Raw genomic sequence first — 15,632 nt, forward strand, 5'->3', positions numbered from 1 at the left:
ATTTTTTTGCCACCTGGTAATATTTTTTTGATCTAGATTCATGGTATTATTCGGATATTCGATCCTACGTAGAGGTACAATAACCAAGATTTGGCTAATTTCATGTGAAATTGAGAGTATTTTATTTTTTAACTTTGATCAACTATCTTTATTTGAAATAGACTCGAAGATATCATTTTTCTAAAAAATAATTGATCAAATTTATTTTACAAGTTTTTCCGAGGTTTATATAAAAAATCATGCATCGTCAAGTCTTAGTCATTCTCTACCGCGGGCATGGTACGCCACTCTAGGGTCAAAAGACCTGATAGGTACCTAACTAGTCGCTATTAGAAGAAACCAAAGTTTGTCAAATCATTATTACTATTTTATTGCGTGTGTACTTCTTTGTTATACATCAATATGATCGACATTTTGCCATGCTTTGGTACAACTAGCACACTTTAATTTTTAAATTATATTAATTTTACCAAAATTATTTTGCTAGGACAAACATGGAATTAATCCATAATTAATAGCAAAATTTTTAAGACGATCTACCTTTAGTAATATCCAATGTTTTAGCGACCGTGATTTTTTTGTTCGCTTTTTGACTGGAAAAATCTCATAACGGCTCTAAAATATATGTTGCATGTCAATAATATACTCAATGATATATCATACTCAATGATTTCCTTATCGATCTAATATTAGAAAAGAAAAACTTAAAATCGAAATCGACTCGCCCTCGATCTATCCAGGCTCAAGCTTTGGAACAATGGTCGAGGTTAGAACTCGAAAATTCAGTAACTTTGATGTTCTAATAATAAAAAGTAGTCAAAATAAATTTATTTATCAGAACTCGATTAGATCGAGTTGACCTTGACCAATCTACAAATGGGCTATTATTTTTACTATTATTTATTTATTTATTTTGTTGAAAGGAGACACAATTGGCTATCATTAAATCTTGGATTTCTAAATAATAATTGACGTGGTTGCATTTCTCATCACAATCTCAATATTACTCTCTATGAAATCAAAATGTGTATAATTATATTGGGAAACGCTACCATTTTGATCATATGTATTTATCTCTTTGTAATTTTGATATTTTATATTATCGGATTTTATTTTTGTCATATGTATTTAATTTCTTAACAATTTATAGTTATTTTTCTCAAGTGATAATGTAGCATCTACATGATAACGATATGTGTAGTGTTATATCAATATTCAGAATGACCGAAATAACCAAAAATTGAAAGATGTCTGATTAAAACTAAATATATGCCAAAATCACAAAAAACCAATAATGTGTAACCAAAATTGTAAATTTCCTTATAATTTTACATAATATTCAAGGAGTGAGTCTCATGTAAGACCGTCTCACGGATCATAATATGTGAGACGGATCAACCCTACACATATTCACAATAAAAAATAATACTCTTAGCATAAAAAGTAATATTTTTTCATGAGTGACCCAAATAAAATATTCGTCTCACAAATACGACCCGTGAGATCGTCTCACACAAATTTTTACCATATTCAAATTAGTTCCAATTATTTAATGATGATCACAAATATAGAGAGAATCGAATTACACCAAGAGTCGTGGTTTTCAAAAACCCGTCTCCCGCGAATAACAAAGTCAACGTACGCATTTGGGGCGATAATTCGTATAAACTCGTGAATATTCCCCGTTAATTCAGGTTACCATTCATTAGGACCGCATGAATTTGGTGTCAACTTCTTCCCACACCTGTATAAAATGTGAACACACACAGTGATCCCCCATTAATTCTGTGTGTGAATCTGTGAAAGACATTTGTAGCTTTTGTGGAAGAGAGGGAGAGGAAGCAAGGTAGAGGTGCGCAGGTTTCGGTTCTCGGTGCACACGATAACGGGATGGGTGGTGCGCCGGGGACGACGAAGATTGTGCTGGCCTTTCTGGGTGTTGTTGTGTACGCTGCGGTTCTGTGTAATGGAGGATCGACCAGTGGGTTTGTGCGGAAAGTGGAGAAAACAATCGATATGCCTCTTGATAGTGATGTCTTCCGAGAGCCGCCCGGTTATAATGCACCCCAGCAGGTTTCCTTTTGCCACCATTTTTGCCGTCCTTCCAAGCTTTTTTATTTTCTATTTATGACAACTCCTTGGTCTTTATCTTTATCCTTTTTTCAAATTGGTTTTGTAATCTAAGCTGAAGCCAGTGATCCCCTTTTGGAATTCACTAGATAGGTGCAATTTAAAATACATTATATATTATATATATGCATGTGTGTCTGTGTGTGTGTATTGATTATTGTGTTTGAAGGTACATATAACACAAGGGGATCATGAGGGAAAAGGAGTGATTATATCATGGGTTACAATGGATGAGGCTGGTTCAAGCACAGTTTGGTATTGGCCCGAAAACAATGAGCAGCACAAGAACAAGGCTAAAGGAATTGTGACCAAATACAAATTTTACAATTATACCTCTGGTTATATTCATCATTGCGTTATCAAGAAATTGGAGGTGAATTAACTTATTGTTTCTTTAATACTATTTGAGTTGCAGTAGTGTTATATCTAGCTCTGGAGGAATATAGTAAATTGATGTATTCACTTTTTTTTTTGTGGACAGTATGACACCAAATACTACTATGAGCTTGGAGTTGATCCGGTTACGAGGAGATTTTGGTTTGTTACACCACCGGAAGTTGGCCCTGATGTGCCGTACACTTTTGGACTTATTGGTATGACATTCTTTCTGGCTTGTATAAATAGTTGGTGAACAGATCAAATGATCAATAGTTCTTTATCAAAAGGGTAGTTGGGGGGAAAGTTTGAGATATTCATGTAGTATAGTTTGATGAATTGCATTCCGCTCTCCTTGTGAAATTTAAAAAAAGGTGATTTTTTTTGTATACTCACGAATGAAGCACAAACACACTGCCTACAGAATTTATCGGTCACGAGCCTATCCTGACATTTTGAGAACTTTCAGAGGTGAAATAAGAAGCCTGTTCTGTTCCACCCCACCCTCTTGTTTTGGACAGAAAGGTCACCCTGAAATTCTGTGTGTTCTTACAAAAGCATCGAAATCTCCAAAATACATTCTTCTATCATTGCAAGTTATCCGGATTCAATTACTGGGTTTGGTTCATTGCAGGTGATCTTGGCCAGAGTTATGACTCCAACATTACTCTTACACATTATGAGAATAACCCGCAGAAGGGGCAGACTGTATTGTTCGTTGGGGATTTGTCTTATGCTGACAACTACCCTTTTCACGATAATGTGAGATGGGATACATGGGGACGATTTGTTGAGAGAAGTGTTGCTTATCAACCTTGGATTTGGACCGCGGGAAATCACGAGATTGATTTCGCTCCTGATATTGTAAGTTTGCTTTCATTAGTTTATAACACTTGAAAATACTCGTTTTCAAAAACAAAAAAAACGAAAAATTAAAAATTTAATGGAATTTGATATGTTTTTGCAGGGCGAGACGAAGCCCTTCAAGCCTTATACTCGTCGGTACCATGTTCCTTACAAGGCATCTACTAGTACAGCTCCCTTTTGGTATTCTATCAAGAGGGCTTCAGCATACATCATCGTTTTGTCCTCGTATTCTGCATACGGTAAGAATATAGGATAACTGATGAATACTCTCATTCGGTATAGAAAATGATGTGATATGAACGTTGAACTTGAAAAAAGAATGATCCTAGCTCAAATTTTATCTGACTCGTGATATAATGCATCATATGCTGTTTTTTTTGCCCTTTTTAAGGAAAATATACTCCTCAGTACAAATGGCTGGAAGCAGAGTTACCAAAAGTAAACAGGAGTGAGACACCATGGCTGATTGTTACGGTGCACTCTCCATGGTATAACAGCTATAACTACCATTTCTTGGAAGGGGAATCCATGAGAGTCATGTATGAGGCATGGTTTGTTAAGTACAAAGTCGACGTGGTTTTTGCTGGTCATGTTCATGCATACGAACGATCAGTATGCAAATTTTCCTTTTTATTAACATCTTTTCTGGAATTATTCTCTCATTTTCAACAGCGTTGATGCTTATAAGCAAGTTCTTATCTTGTATTTGCAGGAACGTGTTTCTAACATTGCATACAATGTTGTAAACGGGTTGTGCACACCCGAGCACGATTTGTCTGCCCCTGTGTACATAACCATCGGAGATGGAGGGAATCTTGAAGGCTTGGCGACAAAGTAAGACCACCAGTTTACTAGGATTCAATCCTACATGCTTTAATTTACATTCAAGATCAAATTAAATGAATGAAAAGGCTAACATATTTTTTATGTTTATATTTCAGCATGACAGAGCCACAGCCTAAGTATTCAGCTTTTAGGGAGGCGAGCTTTGGCCACGCCACTTTCGATATCAAGAACAGAACCCATGCTTACTACAGTTGGCACAGGAATCAGGACGGATACGCCGTACAAGCTGATTCCATGTGGTTTTCCAATAGATACTGGCATCCTGTCAACGACTCTACCAGCTCAGAATCTTGATTCAAGTTCTTTCTTTAAAATCATATCTTCGCCATTTTTATGTTTTCATTAGCCCGACGGTGGAGCCATTGGCTCTCATGATATAGGAATTATGTTCAGGTCACATTTAAATAAGAAAAAAGTCATCTCTTGAATCTCATGGTTTCTGGTGGCTTTCCACACAAAGATGCGTACTTTCGATTCTTCCAATTGGAAAAGTAATACGATGGTTTAGTGTTTGTTTGCATCTGCAGTAATTCTTTTACGTGTACGCAAATTAAAGATATTGGATAGGTTGAAGTCGTTTATCTTTATATGAGAACGTTTTCTGGGACAAGAGATTTGGTTTATTTATGTATCCCTTATTTACTCCGAACGTGAAAAAAAAGAACATACGTTATGAAATTACATGATGAAATACTCGATAAAATACACCGAACGTGAATAAAAAGAAAGTACGTTATGAAATTACATAGTGAAATACTCATAAAATACATTTAATGAAGAAAAAAAAACGTCGAGCTTCATTTTAAAATGCATGCCGGAGATCTGATAGCATTCAAGTCCAACGTATAAAAAATATTAGTACGAGCAGACAACTTAATTAAGGCTAATACACTCAACATTATCCCAACTCCACATCTAAGAATTTGGGAACCAACTTATAGGCCATGAGCCTGGCTAGTTGGCCACCAACATAAACAAAAATAAGGAAATTTTATAACTTAAGCGAAGTTATAATTCTTAATTATCCATGAAACATAGCCTCCTTTAATTGGACTCAAGAGCCTGTAACGAAATCATGATTCAAACCACCTTTTAAGTCTCTTAGAGCCTTGCTTCTTGTCATCACTTCGAAGAGAATCGTTCTGTGTGAATTTGGATCGGTACTGTTCAATCAACAAGTCAAGTTTATCAACCATGTCCTTCCCCACTGCATTATTCTTTTGGCCCTTTTTTCTGTTCCTTGGATTGATGCCCTCTTTTGATTGTTCAGACTGGCCTTTGAAAGCCCGTCCTTTTCTATGTTTGCCTGCGGGTTCAACGTGTTCTTGATTAATGCTCTGCGTATTATCCTTCCGTAATGGATCTGTCCCACCGTGTTTCCTTCCGTTCTGCTGGTTTTTAACCTTCTCTTTTGACTGTTTCAGCTTTTTCTTCGATGAGGGGTGAAGCACCGTGCTGCTTTGAGATTTTTCCTCGGTCAAACTGAAACTGCTTTCATTATTGGGGTTTGCTCCACGAAATCTGTTTTCCGATTTCCCTTTTTTATTGACAAATGTCTTTGCTGATGCATCATCATCTCTGATTTTCCGCTTCCTCGGCCTCATGTTTGTAGGGGAATGCTCCGAGCTTGTTACACGAACTTTTTGCTGCAAATCCTCTGTGCTGTTGTTGAGAGAAGCCTGCTGCTGATATTGAATCTTTTCTTTACGAAGCTTCAATTTCTGGACATCGTCTATAGCAAACTCCACAATTGGGCGTCGTTCAGGACCAAATGTGCCTGCAATTAATTAAGCACACTGTAGCACATTCTGGTTGAAAATTTGTGATCTTCCAATACAGGAGAAAAGAAGGGTTATCACAAGCTCAGAAAACACCTTACCAGGATTGTTATTAAGAACTCTCAGGGCCACGAGTGCGTGTTGATGCTCTGTGAACTCTATGAAAGCAACTCCCCTTCGACCACTTTTTTCTCCATTCTCTACTTTTTTTATGTCTTCCAAGAGCTTTATCTGCGAGTACGACCTGGTAAAAAATACATCTGAATAGCAAAAAAGAAACAAATATAGGTTTAAGAAACCCATCTGACCTGCTGAATTGAGGGTTTTTGCTTTTTGGCACGAGAGGCAACTGCACTTATAAAAAGTTGTTTTAAATCTTTTTCTTTCATTGTGGTAGGAACATTGTAGACAATTAGCCTTGTCCTCGACACACGAAAGTTTGGGGAACGAAGCTTGGTCATCTTTTTCTCATACAAGCTGCAATATAAATCAGAATTAGAACAAAATGAATAGCAAAGAGAAAATGGAGTTTCTATCAACACGTGGCGAAAACTGTGGTTGATAACACTGAGGCGTCATTTCTGCGCTTAATCTTTAGATATTAATTCTTCCATGTATAAAATAATTAATCTAAAATATATAAAATATTTACTTCTGGCGCTTTGACATATCTTTCTCTGAAACTCCTTCAGCAGCAGGTGTCCCTTTCATGATTAGGCCCTCCTGTTAAATAAAAGTAGATCAAACACAATTGATTGTTTTTTTTAGCAACAAAACACAATTGATGTCGAAGTAGTTCTATATGAAAAAAACATTAGAACTATCTCCTAAACAGAAAATTTGAATTTTTTTTGAAAAAAACTTCAAATCAACCTTTGCCAGGTAAAGATTTCGGTGGTCATGATCTTCTTTTTTGGCCTTCTCCAATGCTTTATTATCAGCTGTTTTCTTGTCCAAAGCCTTCAGGACAGTTAGCTTTCTACCTTTTAAGAAGATACCAAGACCAGATTCAGCACTGGCTGCCAAAAATGCTGCATTGAAAGCATCGTTTGTCCTAAACTTGAGAAAACCAGTTCCCCGGGGTCGCCTGCAGAAACACAGCAGAAGTCGACAAAGTGAGTAAAACATGCAAAACTTCTTTCAGACAAAGCCATGTTCTTACTTGGTGACTTGATGAAAAACTGGTATAAAAGACTGCACTTCACCAAATGCAGAAAAACGTTGCTTCACTTCTTCGGTGTCAACGTCAAAAGGAAGATTGGTAATGAAAATGGTCCTCTGCAACTCATCATCTCCTTCAACTGATTTTGCGTTTACTAGTTTAGATCTTGTAGAGTCCAATGTTGGTTTTGCTGATGCATCAGAATATTTGTTTTCTACCTCAACTGATTCATCATCATTTTTCCCGTTTAATTGCCCTTGGTGTTCCTCATCTCCAAAAACATTTCTAGAAGATGATGACGTGAGGTTATTCATTACTTTCCTAGCAATCTCCGCCTCTTCCTCAAAATCAAATTCATTTTCACTGTCATTTTCCTCAGACACATCCAGAGCAACATCATCATTATCAGCTTCTTGTGATTTTTCCACCACCTCCACATCGTTATCCGCTGAATCACTATCAATATCAGCTTCTCCATCATTTTCATTCTTCCCTGTCAAATCAAAACTTGTATTATGTACAAAATTGTTGTACAGAATCTTAAAAGCACGAATTAAGAATTGCCAGGAAATTAGAATCAGAAAACATCGAGAACATTTTGTCATTATTCTTTACAAAATTCCAGGTGAATCTATCAAACAAAATGCAAGATACAATAAATGGACTAAGCTACAGGAATTTTGCATGCTTTTTATAAAAATAAATAAATAAATAGCGGCAGATAGAATAGGGGGAGAAAGATAATTACCATCTTCTACAGCAGTAACAGAATTGCTAACCGAGGTATAGACTTTTTTCGAGACAGCCCAGTCAACCGCAATTGTCCTTTTCCCAAATTTTTTCCCATTGAACTTCTGGATAGCCTGCATAAGCATGTATGCCAAGAATGATAATATCATTTAACTAAGAAAGGTCGAGAAATGTTTGAAGATGCCGGAATTTTTCAAAACATTAGCTATGAATCCATATTTGTGCAAGAATTGAAGCACTACAATCTGAAGAAAAACTACTAAGATGCATACAATGCAGGATTTGGTTTAGGGCTTAGGTCATGTACTTTTTTTTCTCAGTAATAAAATATACATGATATAAATGAGAATTAAGCAAGTGCTTTTATACTTCTCACATTAAGACTTGGAGAAATATCACGCACATAAAAAATGGTTCACCGCACAACTGCCAAACGAATTATCTCATATACAACTTACAAGTCCTACTTCAAGATGCACTAAACACGAAATTAAGCAACTGGGAATTCTTACAAATGTTTTTATCTGTCCCCTAATTTTCTAATTCTTCCCTAAGGGAATATAATTAAAGTACATGATATTTGAAAGTCTGAGAATCAACTTCCAGGGTTGATAGTTGTATTGACCACATTGGGGGACGACTTATAGCAGATCCTCTTGATGGTCATTATTCAAGGAGAAATTCACTTACGTTTTCCGCTTCTTGTTTTGATGTGAATTTAACAAATGCAAATCCTTTAGATGACCTGCAAAAGCACTAGAATAAAATATCTACATGGAGAATGGAAAAGAGTGCATAAAGTGCATGCTTCATGAATTAGAAGGATTACCCCGTCTCAGAATTTTGAGGGACAAAAACATCCCAGACAAATCCTTCAGCAGCAAACATATCTTTAACCTCGGTCTGTGTGGCCTGCATTTTTTCTTTGTATTCAATAAGTATTGCATGAACGAATAATTCAAGGCAGAGCACACTGCGGGGAAGTTCCTTTTAAGTAGATGACTTGTCAGGAAGGTGCTGTTCAGTATGATTTACAGAGATCTTTCAAGCATTTAGCACCTAAAAACATGTGGCGTCCACAATTTTCCAAGGTACATTGACTAGTTATCAAATTTAACTTCAAAAACCTAGAGAGAGAAAAAAATAACCTTGAAAGGGAGATTCCTGACAATAAGTTTCCATTTTTGGGTTTTAGAGCCCTGATCAACATTAAAAAAGTTCATCACTGTAAGTTGATATCAATAACGAAAGTAATACATCATACATCAGAAACAATTTTTCATTGCTTGAAAGCTAAATTTTGTTGCTAATAACCAAAAAGGGTGCTTCCTATTTACATTGAAGAATATACCACCAATTTATCTACTTAAGTATTCATATGACAACATTATGTAGATACCATGCCAGAAACTGAAGCAATTAGAGATACTGAATCGGCCAAAGTGATTTTTAAAATAGAATTTACTATCAGAACATGGTTTCGAAGCTGGTCATGTTTGCATAATTGCATTATGCAATCCGCCATCATCATACTTCTTCATCACAAATATATTATATTTACCCAAATTTGAATTAAACCAATATTAACTAGAAACCATTGACTGAAACTCAATGCAACAGGCGGCGCATCGGCTCATCAGCTTCATGTACAACTTTTGCATCATGTTTGAAAAACTAAAATAATTGCGGCGTGCTCTACCACTGAGAAAAATAGCCCATCGTGTGAGCCTCCCACTGGGGTCCCATTACGCTAAAAGCCGAGAGAAACCTCATACCTCTCTTTCCTTTCCGTGTGATAAACCTACCTTCACAGTCATTGTAGCGACACAATAGAACTTTACCATTTCTATAAAACTTCGCACCGCAGACTTTCAACAGATTTAAGCTCAAAATGTGCATTAACAGTTAAAGTAAAGTTTGCGTAGGAGAAAGAAGTGTGGTAAAAATTTGGTAATACTTATCATATAAGTTTGACCACACTTGCTAGCACAAGAGGCTAAAATGAGAAGTGATATTAAATCTTACAAGGCTAAAATGAGAAGTGATATTAAATCTTACAAGTACTATAACATTATAAAAAAAAACAAAAGATTATAATCTTTACCTCTCCACCAAGCTGCCGTGCCCATACAGATTTTCCATGTATCTCTTTTTGGTGCAGTGCTGCAACACACGCACAAGCTGATTTCACACTGGTAAACAGTACTGATGAAGCATTCTTTCTACACCCTTCTTGAGCCAGCCCTGCAAGTTATGAGTCATATGACATATTTCAGGCATATAGGCATCTGCTAAAAATACATTTTCTTGAGACAAATAGATCGGTGCAGTAATATGAGCGCATGAAGGAGGAACTGTGTATCGAAGTACTTAACATCAAATTATGCAACTGTAAGAAACTATCAATATGAATACTGAAAACAAACATGTAAGCATAAATGCAAAACATTCAAGTACTCCAAGCACGACTAATGCAAACTGGTAGAAAATGCCCAAGTAGACAGCAAAAGGGTGAAAAAAATTCCAGAAATGGTAATGTTTTCCAGGTAGGTAACACCGAGGAAATAAAAATGTAGCAAAATGATTTTTATCAACGTACAATGGAGATGGATTCTTGGAACATTTGGGTGATATTTTATGCAGAATGCCGGAAAAAAGGCTAATATGTTCTGACACATGTTTCATGTTAGCAAATAGAGACAGAGATAACGTATTGGAACAATTTATCCATCAGCATTCAAATAATTGATTCTGTTGCTAGATTGAGCAAAATTTGAAATAAATGCCTTTACCATGCTGGTCAAGCTCTTCCTCTGGAAGAGGGTAAATGACAGACGATACTGTTCCAAAACCCCTAGCTCGCCGATGAACTTCGTCGGCCATGTTATTGTCAAGAAGACCACCAAATACGACTGTCTTAGCAACCCTGTTTATAACGGTTACAATTTATTACTAAGTCGAAAACAAAGGGGGGGAATAAAAGGCAAACTATATTTCAATTTATAAAACCAATGGTAACAAATTCAACAATAAAATTCTTATGTTGTCCAATTTTCCCACGTTGAACTTTATCAAATGAAGGATGGAAACCCAAACTCCTCCCTAGACAGTCCGTCCTACCAAACAATCCCTCAAATAATTTATGTCTACCAACTTATTGTGTATTTTGTACAACGCTTACATATAATTGCTTGTCCTAGATTGCCCACCCAAAAAAATAAGTACATGATAACAAGATTCATAAATAAAATATGTTGAACAATACCGTTGTTTTTCAGAATTATGTCCTTCATCAGGTGGACCATTTGATACAGCGTGTCCTTCTCCTTTTACCGTTAATTTGCCTGATTAGTTACAATTCAAGACATCACAAAAATTGATTGAAAAAGAAATATAATATTCTTAGCATCCAAAAATCAGCCATCTCGCGGTAAACCTTTTGCTTGGAGATTTGAAGGCTGTCCAAGCTTGTCTGTCTCTGCAGTCAAAATATCCTTATCATTCTTCGTCTGGACAGCATCTTCAAGATGAACTATGGATTGGAAAGTTTTAAAAGCAAAACTTTACAGTTACATATGTTATTTCGGATAAGATTTTTCGTACAAAATAGAGAAGGTTGCATAGATATAGACCTTGATTTTCTTTTGGTCGGCGTTTCTCGAGGGAAGCTCGATGCATAGCTTGTTTGACGACAATCTTTCTACCTCCAACGATCGAGTTATTTTTCAGTTCGATTGCACGGCTAGCATCTTCAACGACAGCACTATATTACCATAAAATTCAAATATCACCACTTGCATTAGCTCGTTTTACATGCAGACTAATTTTTTTGAAAAAATATGACTCACAATTGTACATAGCCAAAGCCTCGGTGTTCCTTAGACCCTGACAAACAAACGAAAAACAAAGAAAAGCACAAAAATTTGAATTGGGTCATCAAAAGACAAACATTTGAAGAAAACGATCATTGCTCGACTTCGAATTCACTGACTTCATCAGATATCACATGATTATAATGCTGTCTAGAAGATTTAACAGAAAGATAACATCAACTAATCTGCCAAAAAAATTAAGTCTATGAATCGCCAGTTTGCTATAATTGCGTAAGGCAGTAAGCATACCCTTCTCCGTCACCATGAAGCACCTTCTGATAGGTCCAATCTCACCGAATATTTCTTCCAGCTAAAACCAATACGAGAACAAACTCAAACAATTAGAGATAAGCATTCAGTAAGATATACGCTAGCAATTTGTAACACGCGGCGCGCGCATACACACGCAAACAGAGAGACAAAAATGGAAGTGTGCCTGAGCGCTGGTAAGCGAAAAAGGTAAATTCGCGACGAATACTGTGGATGGAGAGTGCTGGCTATCGCCGCCGCCGCCGCCGCCGCCGCCGTTCATAGTCTTCCTCTTTCCCATGTCTCCGGTTCTGAGTTAACGGGTTTTGATGGCGCCTGGGAAGGTAATCTACCGATACTTTCGATTTAGGCCGGAGTTTTATAAAAGGGTTTCCCAGTTATATCTGTCCGGTCTACATAATGGGCCTCAGGCCCACTAGTTGAGCCCATAAATTTAATTAGCGATTGGTTGTTTTTTACATATTATTTTTGGTGAAGTGATTTTTTTTCTTTCTATTTTTGTCCTATTAAAATAAATTTACGTTTTTAGTTATAGAATTTCTATGTTTTTTTTAAATGTTAATGACGCATTTGTATTTTTTGTCCAGTTACTTGCATGTTTTTTTAATTTTTTGTCTGTTAATGATAAATTTGTATTTTTATTCATATAACTTGATTTTTTCCATTTTTTGTAACAAAAAAAATAAATAAAAATGAATAAAAAAATATGCAAGTTACATGACAAAAAATGCAAATTCACTTTTAATAGGACCAAAAATAAAAATAGCATGCAAATTGCAAACCCAGAAAAGCAAATTCACTATTAACATGACCGAAAATGGGGAGAAACATGCAATTTACAAAAATAAAAATGCAAATTCACGATTAACATGAAAAAAATGAAGCTTGTGAAAATCTCAAGACCAAATATGAAATTTCTCCTATTTAACATAAGTTGAACTCATATCCAAACACGAAGAAAAAAACTAGGTGTGATAATGATTCGGTTAACCGCTCGAACAGAACCTAAATCAAAAATTCGGGTTGAAGCGAAAATTGAACCATTAATTCATCCATAATTGTTTTTTGGATTTTTTTAGCTCGATTGATCGAATTTTTATTTTATTTTTTAAAAATCACATTTTAGTTTTTAAATCATTTTTTGTTATTTGTTTTTATATATTTATTAATAAAAAATGTAAATAAATAAAAATTTAAACATTTAGAAATCAGGTACACCGAAATCTGAACTGAAAATCCAAAAGTATTTTGGTCTTGAACCGAAATGAACCATTCAATTTGGTTTGTTGTCGGTTTGAATTTCGAGTGAATCGAAAAATTCGGTTAACCGTCTCTTTGGATTGAAAGAGCTCCCCTAGATAAAACCCAAGCCTTTATTTTAAAAAAAAATCAATCAATTATTATATATATAAATATAAAGTACCAATTTTTCAATATTATATACAAAAACATTTTAAAATATCAATAAACTCTTTTAAATATTTTTTATTCGAGATTGATAAAATCACAATTATAGTAACATGAATTTAATAATTTTTTTGCGAATTTTGGCAAATAAAAAAATGATTCCTAAACAATTTTAATTGTACCCTTCTTTCAATTTGATTTAATTTTATTTTTTCAATTTTCAATTACAAATGCAATCTACATATATTTAGAACATGTGATAATATAATGCATTAACCTTAGTGGGAGCTCACCACAATTACAATAAAAATGTCAACGTCATGGCTTACATCACGCAGTATTTATTTGAGAAAACAATCGGATCATGATTGAGGAAAAATATATTTAAAAATATCTAAATTATAGTTAATTAATTTTTTTAAAAAAATTATTATTATTATATGTTTCAATGTCATGGAATGTCCTGGCTTGACTGGTATAGTGCTACATGATGTGGCGGATTTAATAGACGGAGTCACCAATTTAAACTAGTGAAATAGATGGTTAGCTTTACAAAAATTATTTTGCTAATTATCAGTTATCATAATTAAAAAGGGAAAAAATTTTTGTCATGTATGTTTGTCTGTTTGCGATTGTGGTTGTTTATGTTATCAATTTTCATTTTTAGTATTGCATATTCCGATTTTTAGTAATTTTAGTATGTTTTTTTTATTTGGAGTGTTGATTTGACATTATACATATCAACGACGTATTAACATTGTATCAATAATATCATATCGACATCATGTTTGAAAAATGACTAAATTTACACTGACAACATAAAATATCAAAATTATAAACAATATTACAAATCAAGAAATTTAAATATTTTATAAATAAAGGTTTGGATTGTTATTTTGTTATAAATTACAATTATTGATTTATTTTTAAAAAAATTAAAATTTCATCTCACACATTCATTATAAATAATAATCCTACCTAAAATATTTTAAAAAATCCGAGTATAATAATGGAGAAGTTGGTGAAAAATTCTCAATCAAAACATTTCTTTGGGTTCACTCCCTATTCACAAAATTGTGGTACTATGTCATACAAAATGTGGTAAACTTCATGCGGAAATGTGGTACACTTCATGTGGAAATGTCGTACTAAAAAAGTACTCAGGGACTGAACACAAAAAAAATCGACGACTGGGGACTGAAGACCAATATCCGGTATAATAATCTGATAATGACATCGACGGATTCAACAATATGAGATAGTGTTGTTTATTTATACTCGCCGGCCGTGTGGTCATCATGATTGCATCATCGTGTTACCTAATTATTTGTAAATGGTTCTTGTGACATTTAAAATTCGAAGTTGTTGCAAGTCTTAAAAACGATGACGTCATAAATTTAATATATTTAATCTTCACCAAACAATTAATACTTCAATTTTTGGTGTAGGAAGAAGAGAATAATTTTCATTTCTTTGTCAAATCATCGTATGAAATAGGTTGGAATTTGTATGGGGGTGTCATTCGAGTATTGTGATGGAAATTATATATACAAACAAAATTGGTTAATATTAGCCACAATAATTAATTTTTGTCATGTATGTATGGAGACGTCTCATTTTCATTTTTGTATATTTTTCTTGAATCAAATACAGTTATGTAACTATGTTTTGATTATCAATTTTAGACATTTTATCCAAAATTACGTGATTAAAAGTGTGATATTATCGTTAAAATTTTATAATTATAGACTCAAAAAAACTCTGAAAGCATGCAAATGTGTTTATCAATATAATTATAAAAATAATTAATGATGATAGAAGTTATTTAATTACATACTTTTGTTAAAAATAGTTAAAATTATTTGTTAAAATATAGTTACATGATTATAATTGATTCAACAAAAAACTACACGAGTGAAAATGTCACAACAAAATATAATACAATACAATATATAATTCATATTATAAACACTCCAATCTGTATTATTTATCCTTAACTTAATACAAAAAATATATAATATGCTCATAAAAATAGTGTTAGTGTATACAGAGAAACGAGTGTGTGTGTGTATATATATATATATAAATATATATATATATATATATATATATATATATATTGTCGTCATTTATTATTAAAAAACACACTTTAGGTCTATTTGTATTACTTTTTTT

At 34.2% G+C, this 15,632-nt stretch overlaps 2 protein-coding genes across 4 annotated transcripts; one reads left to right on the forward strand and one right to left on the reverse strand.

Annotated features, from left to right (window-relative positions):
• Positions 1–1,680: 1,680 nt before the first annotated feature.
• Positions 1,681–4,841, forward strand: LOC140818030 (purple acid phosphatase 2-like). The gene is made up of 8 exons (XM_073177828.1): positions 1,681–2,073; positions 2,300–2,503; positions 2,612–2,723; positions 3,140–3,369; positions 3,473–3,611; positions 3,764–3,984; positions 4,085–4,206; positions 4,314–4,841. Exons 1-8 carry the CDS (start codon positions 1,891–1,893, stop codon positions 4,510–4,512), a joined length of 1,410 nt encoding a protein of 469 aa, XP_073033929.1. The 5' UTR covers positions 1,681–1,890; the 3' UTR covers positions 4,513–4,841.
• Positions 4,842–5,278: 437 nt separating this feature from the next.
• Positions 5,279–12,391, reverse strand: LOC140817744 (uncharacterized). 3 transcript variants are annotated; one of them, XM_073177508.1, is made up of 18 exons: positions 12,217–12,391; positions 12,030–12,090; positions 11,757–11,793; positions 11,541–11,671; positions 11,345–11,386; positions 11,174–11,252; positions 10,701–10,834; positions 10,013–10,152; positions 9,057–9,107; positions 8,738–8,820; positions 8,599–8,653; positions 7,907–8,021; positions 7,159–7,651; positions 6,870–7,083; positions 6,649–6,719; positions 6,305–6,473; positions 6,098–6,227; positions 5,279–5,995 (listed from the first exon to the last, which is right to left on the reverse strand). In XM_073177508.1, exons 1-18 carry the CDS (start codon positions 12,328–12,330, stop codon positions 5,292–5,294), a joined length of 2,823 nt encoding a protein of 940 aa, XP_073033609.1. In that variant the 5' UTR covers positions 12,331–12,391; the 3' UTR covers positions 5,279–5,291. The 3 variants fall into 3 exon arrangements, with proteins under 3 accessions (XP_073033609.1, XP_073033608.1, XP_073033607.1); XM_073177507.1 differs by having other exon boundaries at positions 11,345–11,428; XM_073177506.1 differs by having other exon boundaries at positions 11,345–11,440.
• Between the last annotated feature and the right edge of the window lie 3,241 nt (positions 12,392–15,632).

This window comes from Primulina eburnea, chromosome 17 (assembly GCF_022965805.1).
Source record: "Primulina eburnea isolate SZY01 chromosome 17, ASM2296580v1, whole genome shotgun sequence".
Lineage (NCBI taxonomy): Eukaryota > Viridiplantae > Streptophyta > Magnoliopsida > Lamiales > Gesneriaceae > Primulina > Primulina eburnea.

Bases quoted from the DNA above. Each gene is read 5' to 3' on its own strand.
- LOC140818030 (XM_073177828.1), top strand. From the start codon at position 1,891: ATGGGTGGTGCGCCGGGGACGACGAAGATTGTGCTGGCCTTTCTGGGT. The intron at 3,985-4,084 runs GTATGCAAATTT...TTGTATTTGCAG, and splicing joins TTCATGCATACGAACGATCA to GAACGTGTTTCTAACATTGC. The intron at 4,207-4,313 runs GTAAGACCACCA...TTTATATTTCAG, and splicing joins CTTGAAGGCTTGGCGACAAA to CATGACAGAGCCACAGCCTA.
- LOC140817744 (XM_073177506.1), bottom strand. From the start codon at position 12,330: ATGGGAAAGAGGAAGACTATGAACGGCGGCGGCGGCGGCGGCGGCGGC. The intron at 11,794-12,029 runs GTATGCTTACTG...TTTGTTTGTCAG, and splicing joins CTTCATGGTGACGGAGAAGG to GGTCTAAGGAACACCGAGGC. The intron at 10,835-11,173 runs GTATTGTTCAAC...CGTTATAAACAG, and splicing joins CATAATTCTGAAAAACAACG to GGTTGCTAAGACAGTCGTAT.